This window comes from Hetaerina americana, unplaced genomic scaffold, assembly GCF_022747635.1.
Source record: "Hetaerina americana unplaced genomic scaffold, ioHetAmer1.1.p SCAF_41, whole genome shotgun sequence".
NCBI lineage: Eukaryota > Metazoa > Arthropoda > Insecta > Odonata > Calopterygidae > Hetaerina > Hetaerina americana.
This window is the reverse complement of record NW_027286997.1, coordinates 1,697,501-1,710,075: the sequence shown is the minus strand read 5'-3', so window position 1 is coordinate 1,710,075 and position 12,575 is coordinate 1,697,501. Positions and strand designations below refer to the sequence as shown.

General features: G+C 44.0%; 1 protein-coding gene across 1 annotated transcript in view; it reads left to right on the top strand.

Annotated features, from left to right (window-relative positions):
• The window catches only part of LOC139692778 (sodium- and chloride-dependent GABA transporter 1-like), an 82,578-nt gene that overhangs the window by 39,730 nt on the left and 30,273 nt on the right, over positions 1-12,575 (top strand). The window contains exons 3-5 of the mRNA XM_071591058.1: positions 11,374-11,508; positions 11,723-11,851; positions 12,552-12,575. The exon at positions 12,552-12,575 is cut by the window's right edge and continues 79 nt beyond it. Coding sequence (XP_071447159.1) covers positions 11,374-11,508; positions 11,723-11,851; positions 12,552-12,575 — 288 coding nt within the window. The remainder of the gene's footprint in view (positions 1-11,373; positions 11,509-11,722; positions 11,852-12,551) is intronic.

Genomic DNA, 12,575 nt, shown 5'->3' with positions numbered 1-12,575 from the left:
CTGAGAATAGTGGCACGGTGAAATGAGTGAACTGCGAAAACTTGAGGCGTTTGAGATGCATGGAGAAGAATGCTGAACATATCGTTCGGCAGGAAAGTAAACGTCTTATGTAGCAGACTGGACACTGGCCTGAGAAAGAGACTAGTCAAGTGTTGTGTTACAAGAATGTGAAACGTGGACCGCATAGACTCCTTTTTGCAATTACTCGAGTCAGTAGTAAGAATGACGTCTTTAAAAGACTGCATTTTTATTTTCAGTCAAACTTCGCAAATATCGCAGGGATATGCCGAGGAGAAGAAAGTTTTCGCCCGTTGACAGCATTGGAAAATGGACCAGTTTATTTTGCCGGACATTGAATAGGTTCAAGTTAAAATTAAATGCATTGCCATTAAACAAATTGCCTCTCAAATTCGAGTGTTTAGAAAAAGAATGCACCGCAAATCAAACCACAATAGATGCCAAGTGGAGTACCCCCGGCGTGGTGCTGGAATGGAAACAGAGAAGTCTCCCTCGAAATCGAGCCATTTCCTTGGTCCACGCGCCCTCCTCCTGCGATAGGTTGCTTCTCCTGCTTTGCACTGGTATTATCTGCATCCAGCATTACCAACACAACAAACTGCTCTCAAGTGTGAGGAATGCCGGCCGCCAATAATACTATATCTTCCCTTCAGCCATTCTCTCTTCAGTCACTAATTGCTACTTGTGCTGACGATCACCCCGTTCCGAATTGCGCTTGGATCTTTCCTCGCAATCCTGTCCTTCCCTCTTCTGCTTCCTTCGACCGCAAGCAATCGCGTTCCCTTCAAACGCCAGCTCCAGAATATTGCCCGCGGCTGCAATTTGATCCATCCGCTCTACTTTAATCCGCTCCATTTCAATGCTCAACGTACCCTTCTGTCTCCTTGAGACATGACATCCAATTTATTGCCATTGGTCTCTAATCCCGGGCACCTCGATCCTTTGATGCATTCCACAATAGCTGAAACCACTTGGCCCTCTCAAGGAACAATAAAAAGAAAAGCCCACATAGACGCGTACCCTTTTCCACCCTTCTCTTTTCTCTCCGATTCCTTCTTGAAAATGTTTCTTTTGTCGGCGACAGACTTCTCCAAGTGAACAAGTCGTTGCGGAGTAAGCACAGTTACCCGTGAAAATACGCAACTTCTGGATCCATCACGGAATATGAGAGTCATATCGATTCGCGGGGGGACGGATAATGTCGCTGGCGGCAGCAGTGCGCTTCCTGCGGGGGCGACCGATCTCTCGGGGCGAAATTATTCTCGTCTCTGTCTCTCTCGTGCGAGGGGAGGAGGCCCTGGACCCGCCCGCCTCGGCCGAAGGGAGCGCGAACACCTGGCGGCGGCCCTTCGTCCCAACATCGGAGAGCGGAATTTTCCACTGGCGCCTGCGCACCACGTGGCCTCGCGCCGGGTTGCAAGAGGGGGGTGGGGGGCTCCCCCCCTGCGGACCGTTGGAAACGATACTTCCCTTCGTCCGTGGGGGGGGGAAGAGGCGTCGGACCCCCCCTCCACGCCTCCCCCCACCATCCTACCACCCCCCCTCGAAGCCTCGATTGGTTTCCCGCCGAAAACGCCATCGATCGAGCGAAGACCTCTCTCTCTTGGGGCGATCGATTCGAGCTCCGCCAGCACCCTGACGAGGGCACAGCAGAGGGCAAACGTGGGGATGTCAGTGCTTGGCTTCCCTGGCCTGGCTGCAGCGACAAGCGGGATTGCTGCACCATCGGAGGAGGCACGATTCCCGTTTGGCGTGGTGGAGGCTGATGTGCGAGCGCCAAAAAGATCCGGGGGGGGGGTGGAGGGAGACCAGGCGGACATTTTAGGTACGGATCGGAAAGGCGAGAGAAGGGGGGGGCAGAGTATGATAATGTTGTCGGGCGGGGGGAGGGGAGTCTGGGCATTCCAGACGGCACGAGGAAATGAAGAAAGGAAATAATGTAGGGCGAAGAAATAAATAACTAGTTATCTTAGGCCGAGGCGATGTGCTCTAAAGCCCACGAATTTCAATTTACACGCGCAAAGTGTTTGGGCCAGCCCCAAAACCACCCTCGAATCCATGAATTGGCTTCGACGGCCTGCTTTGAAGACTCACCCGTTTTTTTTTGAAACGTCTTATTTTTAAGTTTTCAAACGCTATCGCTCGTTACTGGAACGAGGACTTGTTCGAGGGAAAAAAAACAATTCATTTTAGGAAAAAACTGGCGAAACGATCCAATGGTGGGCAAATTCAACCCATCAGAAGCGCTCGAGTTATAAAACATATTTACTCAAGTCCACATTGATTCCTGTGAAACGGAAAGTCGTACATTATCATACATACGTGCGCATTTCATGAAGTTGTAAACTCCAAGAGGTGCATTCATTTTCTCGTTGGCCTCTACATTGCTTGGCTTCACAAATGAAGCGAGAGCTGCAGTGAAGAGGCATGTTTACATTGGACGAGTCCCACAATGCCACACCAGAATCCAACCACGGTGTCAGTGGCTGATGCATTAGATGTGCCGCGACGGCGCTAACACAAGGGCCGTAGGATCTCAATGCTTGTTTAATAATAATAATAAGTTTATTTCCCCAATTGACAAGTACATAGTATGGTGCAGAATATCATACAATTATGTAATCGTATAGGGTACGTCAAGAAGTACAGTAACTGGATTACTAGCCAGAGAAAAGAAAAATACAATAAAATTACACCTACACACATAATTAAGAATTGTCGCAAGTTTGCGACATGGTACTCCCTTTCCTGGCTCCTCCGAATACCCCAAGCGATCAACGACACAATGTTGCAAGTATGCAGTATGGTATTCCTTCCCTGGTTCCTCCAAAACTCCCACGTGACCAAAGACAATGTTTCAAGAGTATTCCTCCCCCGGCTCCTAAGTTGGGTATAAAAGCCCTGATCGCGGGGCGAAAAGAGGTCAGTTGGTTATCTGGCGGTGACCGGTAGAGCACAAAGCTTCGGCTGTGTTGCGCTTTTCGCGACAGCGTGTCCTATTTCTGACTCAACTTGGGACGAGGGCTCCGTCCAGGTTACGTTCGTCGTGACCGCGTCCGCCCTGCCATACACCCTTCCTTCCCGACGGACGAGGGCTCTGCCTAGGTTATGGGTGTCGTGACCGCGTCCGCCCTGCCATACACCCTTCCTTCCCGACGGACGAGGGCTCTGCCTAGGTTATGCGTGTCGTGACCGCGTCCGCCCTGCCATACTCCCTTCCTTCCCGACGGACGAGGGCTCTGCCTAGGTTATGCGTGTCGTGACCGCGTCCGCCCTGCCATACACCCTTCCTTCCCGACGGACGAGGGCTCTGCCTAGGTTATGCGTGTCGTGACCGCGTCCGCCCTGCCATACACCCTTCCTTCCCGACGGACGAGGGCTCTGCCTAGGTTATGCGTGTCGTGACCGCGTCCGCCCTGCCATACTCCCTTCCTTCCCGACGGACGAGGGCTCTGCCTAGGTTATGCGTGTCGTGACCGCGTCCGCCCTGCCATACACCCTTCCTTCCCGACGGACGAGGGCTCTGCCTAGGTTATGCGTGTCGTGACCGCGTCCGCCCTGCCATACTCCCTTCCTTCCCGACGGACGAGGGCTCTGCCTAGGTTATGCGTGTCGTGACCGCGTCCGCCCTGCCATACTCCCTTCCTTCCCGACGGACGAGGGCTCTGCCTAGGTTATGCGTGTCGTGACCGCGTCCGCCCTGCCATACACCCTTCCTTCCCGACGGACGAGGGCTCTGCCTAGGTTATGCGTGTCGTGACCGCGTCCGCCCTGCCATACACCCTTCCTTCCCGACGGACGAGGGCTCTGCCTAGGTTATGGGTGTCGTGACCGCGTCCGCCCTGCCATACTCCCTTCCTTCCCGACGGACGAGGGCTCTGCCTAGGTTATGCGTGTCGTGACCGCGTCCGCCCTGCCATACTCCCTTCCTTCCCGACGGACGAGGGCTCTGCCTAGGTTATGCGTGTCGTGACCGCGTCCGCCCTGCCATACTCCCTTCCTTCCCGACGGACGCGCGTTCTAGGGTCTAGCCATCCATAAGTTGCGTATACCTTTGTAAATGGTGCATTATAACTGTATGTTGTATAATATACGATTGTTTGGGTAAGACTCGGTGTAGTTATTCTGACTTTCCCCGATACCCTTTGTGTCGCACCAATAGGAACGCCCCTTGCGACAGAATGTACACAATATAAAATTCAGAATTACCCATAATTGAAATAGTCGTTCACACTATAAAATCATTTTTCATTTAAGTACAAAAATAACTTATTTTTAAAAATAGAGAGTGATTTCTCGTTTTTTAAACTAATGGGAAGCCTGTTGAATATTTTGATGCACAGAGAACGAGGTCCCTCGGACATCATTGTCATGCTAGCAGTCACTACACACAAATGATTTCTTGTCCTAGTCCCATAGGCGTGTGTGCCATTATTTGATGGGAATAGGTGCATGTTCTTTTTTACAAAAATTATCGAATTATAAATAAAAACACTAGGGACTGTTCAGATGCCAAGGCTTTGAAAGAGAGGTCTGCAGTGGGCTCTATAGGGTTTATTGCACATGGACCTAAGCAATTTCTTTTGTATAATAAATATTTTTTTTTAACTTAGTTGATGACCCACTTCCCCAGATTATGATACCGTATGATACAAGAGAATCAAATAGACCATAGTAGAGTGTTTTTAAAACATCCATACTAACATGCTTCAGAATTGAAAGAAGATAGTACACAGAATTTAATTTTTTACTTATATTTGTGATGTGCAGGTCCCATATCAGGTATTTATCAAAATATATTCCCAAAAATGTATACTCGTTAATAATTTTACAGTTATTTGACATAGGCTGAGAAGTACTTTTATCAGAATGACAGGTTTTTGCAGAGAAAATCATGGCCTGAGTTTTTGTTTCATTGAGAATAAGGTTATTCCCATAGCACCACATGCCCATGTCTTGAATAATGGTTTTACCTAGAGTCATTAAATCTTCAAAGGATTTCTGACACAGCACAAAGCTCACATCATCTGCAAATAAGACACAGTTACCGAGAGGATTCACACGTAATTTTTTGGGTAGGTCATTTATATAAATGAGAAATAAATTTGGACCCAACACTGACCCTTGAGGAACACCTTTTTCAACACCTAATGGTGAAGAGAGGAAGGTATTCCCATTCTTCTGGACAGCTACCCTTTGTTGCCGATTTTTGAGGTATGTTCCCAACCATTGCTGTGCTTTGCCTCTAATACCCATTTGGTCACATTTGAACAAGAGTTTATCATGCTCAACCATATCAAATGCTCTGGAAGTCAAAGAATACACCCATTACTTTCTACTTGGAGTTAATTTGTTGTATGATGGTGTCAACTGCATTGAAAATTGCCTGCTCTGTTGACTTCCCTTTTCTGAATCCAAATTGTTTTGGGGATAGCAGGTTATTACCTTCAAGGAATTCTATTAGCCTTTTATTAAACACATACTCAAATATTTTTCCTAGCTCGGGGATAATTGATATGGGCCGATAATTTCCCACATCATTTGTTTCCCCTTTGTTTTTATAAACTGGTATTATCTTGGATACTTTGAGGGCATCAGGATATGTGCCTTCTCTCAGACTCTGATTTACAAGTAAGAGTAAGGGACTTGAAATTTCGTCTATATAATTATGAATTGTTTTTCCTGATATACCATTTATATCAGTTGAGGCTTTCTTTCCCACCTTGATAATGTATGAGCAAAGCTCTGAAATGCTGCATGGTTTAAGAAAAATAGACTTGTAAGACGTAGCAAAGGAGATATTGATATCATGAGGAGGTTCTTGTACATTAACCATCGGTAGCTTTAAGAAGGAGCTGTTGAATCCGTTTGCCAGTTTTATTGGATCGGCTGGTTTATTTTTATCATTCCTAAATTCGTCTGGTAACTCAACTACATTACATCTAGAATTTTGTTTAATAATATGCCATGCCATTTTTGTATTATTGGTTGCATTTAAGATTAGTTTATCATTATATTCTTTCTTTGACTTCTTTATCATAATACGGTACAGCTTTTTTAAGTTGGAATGTTCATGGTGCAGTGTGTTATCTCCAGAGGACATATTATATTGTGATTTTATCCTGTGTGCCATTGTTTATTTTCCCGAGTGCAATTCGTATGCTCGCTGCATTGCGTATGTAACCCTCTTTGGAATTGCGGAAAGGCCCACCCCGGGCCCTACTGGCTCGCGCAGTCTAAAATGGAATGCCCGCGGAGACAGCAGTGGAACTGATGAGCAAACTATTGAGTAATGCACCATTTTAAATGTTTAAGACTTCATATTAAAAGCATTAATAAACAATAATCCCAGTGTTCTCGCGCCACACGCGCCAAAAGAACACCGCGTAAATAGTAGAAAAAATGAAAAACAATTCTTACTACGCTCGCCCCAACCCACCATTGATTGCCAAAGTCATTGTCACCTTGGGAGGGACGGTGCGGATTTCGCCGTGGGAGGGAGTTGCCTGAATGCGATGAAAAAACTGTTCGCGCATTCGTTTGGCGCCGAAACACCACAGCTCAGATCTAATTGGTCATTGATGTCAAGGATGAACGTATACCGTTGGCGTCAAATTGGATCGCTGTGGGATAGTGGAATTATGAATTCGTTGGACTGATACAGTTGATACAGTTATCGACAGCAGTAGTCTACCACCTTAGGGTAGACGGGCATTAAACACTGCTGCTGTACCCCTAAACCACTTCTACCATGATGGCACAAAATATCCTCTAATTCCATGCCACAATAATTCATCCTCTCACTGTGCTTACTTCCTGCCTCCTTTGCTGCCTTCAGCATCCTCAATGTTCATCCATCCGTCCTGCCCCCTTCCAACTTCTCCCAATTGCTGCCTCTCATCCCCCACCACGTCTATAGCCTCATCATTTGTTTTCTCCTACACCCATCCCTACACCTATGCCTTCAACGACTAAGTTTCTCATGCAAAAAAACAATGCTCCTCATGCCAGTCCTTACCTGTATTTTCTTTATAACTTTGCTTACGGTGCCTGTCATCAAATTCCACCTCTGTGCAAATGCCCCTTTACATACCATATTTCCCGGCCGATACGATGAACTTTTTTACTCTAAAATGTGCTCTGAAATCAACCTGCATCTTATTGGCCTATTAATTACATGGGGATCACTTCCACCAATAAGATGCAAGACGGTTCGCTTGAAAAGTAATTATCATTAAGTATTTTTTCCCACATCGGGCAAAATACAGGAAATACCATGCCAGATACCAGATGTGCAATGGCACAAAAGCATTACAAAGACTATTCTTGATGAATACCTTCTGTTACATGCCTGACCGACAGAATACTAAAATGAATAAATATGAAACTGCCACTTCAATGATAAGGAAAGGTTATGAGACACCAACTCATGACGTCCCACACACACACACACACATATATATATACATATATATATATATATATATATATATATATATATATATATATATGTATATATCCCAAGCTATGTGATTTTTCGGGTGCCAGATCTTCCTGGGAAACCATAACCGGCACAGGGAAAGGAACTGGCCTCCCTACCCTGATGTGTGAATTTCACATGCCATCGGGCTTAGTACTGGGTGAACTCTACCATCACCTACTAAACTGACCTTCTGGTTGATTACCGATATGTATAAATATATATGTGTGTATATATATATATATCTATATATAATATATACGAGGGTCATCCGGAAAGTAGTACCCGTTCGTGCCGCATGAAGTGCTGACGACGCGAGTAGCCGCTGGACGAGGTCAGATAGCTTCAGTGGCTTGTCTGCCTTCTCTGAGCCAAGTTGCGTGACGCTAGCATTGCCTGTGTTGTTTCTGTGATTGTTTACAATGTTTAAAAAAATTGAGAACGCCGCCAGTTGTGAAGTGAGGGCAGTGATTAAATTCCTCAATGCAAGAAACGTTCGCCCATGTGATATTCATCGCCAATTAAAGGAGGTGTATGGAGACAATGTAATGGACGAGTCGTCTGTTCGGCGGTGGTGTCGCAACTTCAACATGGGGAGGGGGAACACACACGACGATGAGCGTTCGGGGAGACCGTCTGTCATTACAGACCAACTGGTGAGCTCAGTTGACGAATTCGTGAGGAACGATCGGCGCGTCACAATTGATGACATCTGTGAGCATTTTCCCAATGTTTCTCGAACAATTGTTCATGAAATTGTTAAACACCATCTGCATTATGCAAAAATTTGTGCAAGATGGGTCCCTCGCGTATCTCAATGAGCTGGCGGCGAAGGACTATGCAGCAGGATTACAGAAACTTGTCACACGTTATGACAAATGCCTTAATTTGCTTGGAGATTATGTTGAGAAGTAGTTTAAAGTATCCTCTTTCAAATAAAATTTTTTGTTTGTTAATATTTACTTTTGTGTCTTTATTTCACGAACGGGTACTACTTTCCGGATGACCCTCGTATATATTCTTATTCTCTGGACACATGGCTCTGATTCTCTCAACAATTTCTTATCCGCCTTAAATTCATCTTTCACTGTTAAATTCACCTCTTCCATTTCAGACTCCACCATCACCTTTCTTGACACAGACATCTCACTTCAAAACAACAAATTCACCACTTCAGTACACATGAAAGCACTAACCATCAGCAATACCTACACCACACAAGCTGTCATCCTCAACACACGAAACGCTCGATTCCGAACTCCTTCTCTATCCACGGACACCGAATTTGCAACACCACAGCCACACTCAACAAATACCTTGACAATCTACATCTTGCACTCCTCAACCGCGGTTACCCAGAAAAGCCACTACAAAATTGAATCCACCGCTCCACCCGACCACACACACCACACAATAACAAGCCCACATCTGACGCAGGACTCAACCTTTGCACCACCTATTTCCCCGGATCACCCAGACTGAAAACCTTCCTTAAAGAACTGTTTCCAATTTTACATGACAATGTCTCGACCTCATCCTTACTACCCCAATGCCTCTCTCTCGCATACGGACGACCTGCCAATCTCAAAAACCTTCTGAGATCCACCAACCCTTTGGCGCCCCCCCGTGACAAATTTCCTAATATTTCCCCTACTTGCAACCGCCCCCAATCTGCCTCCAGTTGGGGTGACCATTGAGTGATGGTGTCAAGTTAAAAAAACTATTGAGGAAGGCAATGGGAAAACACCTCAAGAATAAATAACTCCCTGGCTTTTCTGATGGACAGTAAGTATATAGAGAATATAAGTCCTAGTAGCTACCAGACGCAGTCCAATTGGCAATGTGTCGTGCCCGGCAGTGGGAGAGGCAAGGTTTCAATGGTCATCATCTCACGAAAGCCTTGCAAAGGAAAAACAGCAGCAGCAGGACAGAAGTTGCAGTGGAAGAAGGTTGAATTAGTTGGAATAGGAACTTGGAATGTGAGGACAATTTTGAGTACAGAAAAATTAAAGCATTGGAATAACTTAAGAGATGAATGAAAGACAATATGGAATTCATAAAATCAGTTGGGTTTCTGGACATCAAGCTTTAGTTTGTCAGCAAATTTTGTTGAGTGCATTGAAAAGGCAAACATGCAGGGAAAAGTATGGGATGAGAATAAATTAAATAAAACAAAGGTTATGCGGTCTCATAGGAAGAGAAAAGCCAAGTTAAGTGTTGAAATAGGAGGGAGAAAGCTAGAATAGGTGCAACATTTTACTTCTTTCAGAAATGTTTTGAAACAAAATGGCCAAAGTAGTAGAGATACAAAGAGAAGAAATGCATTAGGTAATGCAGCTTTAACAAGGATGAAAGAATTGATGACAGGGACGTTGAGTAAGAATTTTAAGTTAAGGCTCATCGAAACTTTGAGATGATGAGTAGTTTTGTTCAGCATGGAAACATGTCTATTGAAGCAGGATGAGAGGCATAGATTGGAGGCTTTTGAAATGGCTACAGGAGAGGGTATTTTTGGGAGAAATCATAAGGAGACTGGAAAAGATGAATCAAAGCCTGTTGAATGGCGATGGAATGTTGAAGACGGTGATGGAGGCGAGAATGTTAGGCAAACAAGGAGGGGGCAGGAAAAGGAGAGGGATGTTGGATGGGATGAAGGTAGGATAGGGAGATGAAGAAGGGCATGTTGTAGAAGAGGATGTTGGGTTGTGTTTTGTTGCGAGAGACAAGATCATTGCCACTGTACCATTTTTTGGCTTCTGTGCATCAAAAAACCCACTTTAGCTGGTAGATTACCAATGATAGGGGCAAATACACCTTTCCACCATCAATTCGATCATTTAATATCCATTTTAGTCGTCTGCTTGTTTCATATTTTTATCTGTTTTCCCAATTCCTTCACCAATTGTTCCAAAGTGGTATTTACACAAAAATTATCACAAATAATATTTTTATACGTCGCTGCTTACCACAAATAAATTCTAGAATTTCAGTTGGTATCTATATTTTAAAATGTTTTATAGTGTATTTTAATTCCGGCATTGACAATTTTTCAATACTGTAATCATCTTCTCATAGAGTAGTAGAATGACAGATTAATGAAACATACTTGATGTCAAAGAGGTCCCTGAATAATGTCTATGTACTCAAGGAAATCATTTGCATTAAGGCATTGAGAACTATATATTTTGGCTATGTGCAGTCACTTCTCAATTATGGTATTCCCTTTTGGGGCTCCTCTATCTTCCTTCCAAAATTATTTAAAATGCAAAAAAATATTATTCGCATAATAACTAATTCTAATAATAGAGCTCCCAGTAAACCTATTTTTGAAAAACTAGAAATCTTACCTCTTCCTTGTATGTACATTCTTGAAACAGTGTCTCTTATTAACAAAAATCAAGACATGTTTATTAAAAATTGTGACCTTCATAGTCATAATACGAGAAGCCAAAATGCATTCCATATAAGTCAGCCCAGAGTAAATAAAACGATTAAAGGGATAGATCATCAGGGAATGTACAATAAATTGCCTGCTTATATTAAAAATATCAAAAGTTCCTTTAAATTCAAGTGTGCCGTGAAAAAACTACTTTCATGTAAATTATTCTATAGTGTAGATGATTTTCTAATGCATACCATTTTAAATGTATAATTGGAATGTGTTAATCCCAAGAAAATTGTAAATTGTATGCATCTGTATTTTTCATATTGTTTTGATATTTTGCATAACGTCTTTTATTGATATGAAGTGTAAAACATGTATTGACAAAGCCATGCATAATTCTATGCTTATGGTGAAGGAATAAATTGAATTGAATTGAATATGTACATCGTCCATCCCATCTTGCCCACTGACCAGTCTCCAATCTCTGCAGGTGCCTTTCTCATCACCTACGGCATCGCCATGGTCTTATGCGGCATCCCCATATTCTTCCAGGAAGTAGCCATTGGTCAGTACCTCGGTGCCGGCGGTATGACCCTCGTGGGGCAACTGTGCCCTATCCTCCAAGGTATGTGCCTCCATAATCTCCTCCCTAACAAAGTGAAGACCATATTTCTTCCGTCATGCATCCAGAGGGAGCAGATGCAATGGATGAGCAAGCCTGCGCATTGCTCCCCCGAAAGACGCAAAGCAATTTAAGATGAATTAAAACATGAGACACCCCCCTACCTCCATCTCCCCGTCCATTTTCGTGTCCCACTGTGTGTGTGTCTTCCCCACAGGTGTCGGTTATGCCACAATGACCATTGTGTTCTTCCTTGACGTGTACTACTGCGTCATCATTGCCTGGACGCTCTTCTACTTGATCAACACCTTCATGGACTTGCCTGGACTTCCCTGGGAGGACTGCGGTGAGTTCAACCACTTTTCTGAGCGAAGATCAAAAACAAGAGTATTGATTCTGTCGCACTTTTGTCGAGAGCCCACTATCTCCTCCCTCCCAAAACTGAACTGATTTCAATGAATGAAAATGTCATGTGACTGCAAAATAATTTTGAACATCCTATTCCTCTTGTAATCTAAAAAGACAGCCAAATCAAACAGCCCATGCCATCCCCAAATATTACCACATGTAAGAGGGGACAATTTGAAATAATACATGGTGTCTGCCCCAAACGAGCCAACCTGCCCCAAACTGAGTTGATAGTATATCTGTAATGCAGAGTGAGAGCTTATATCTGAGAGTGTGAAGCTGTGCTGACTTGGAAACGGGGGTTGGTTTGTGAGCTTGGAAAGACAATTTAATGGATATATGTGCTGAATTTGTGTATGGTGTGTGTGTGTGTGTCTGATATCTATATTATATGGGTATGCATGTATAAATGTATATGTGTATATGTACATGTACATATGTACATATATATATATATATATATATATATATATATATATATATATATATACACACACACACATGCACACACACTTGTGTAATTCATTTTTGAGTATTGTTAGTCAATGGCAGGGGGTTTTTGTGTGTTTTGGGCTATTCCGCATCCCCATCACCATCTCTTCTTCCCACTCTGACTCCTCCGCTTCAATTCCCCACAGACAACTGGTGGAACACGCCCTCTT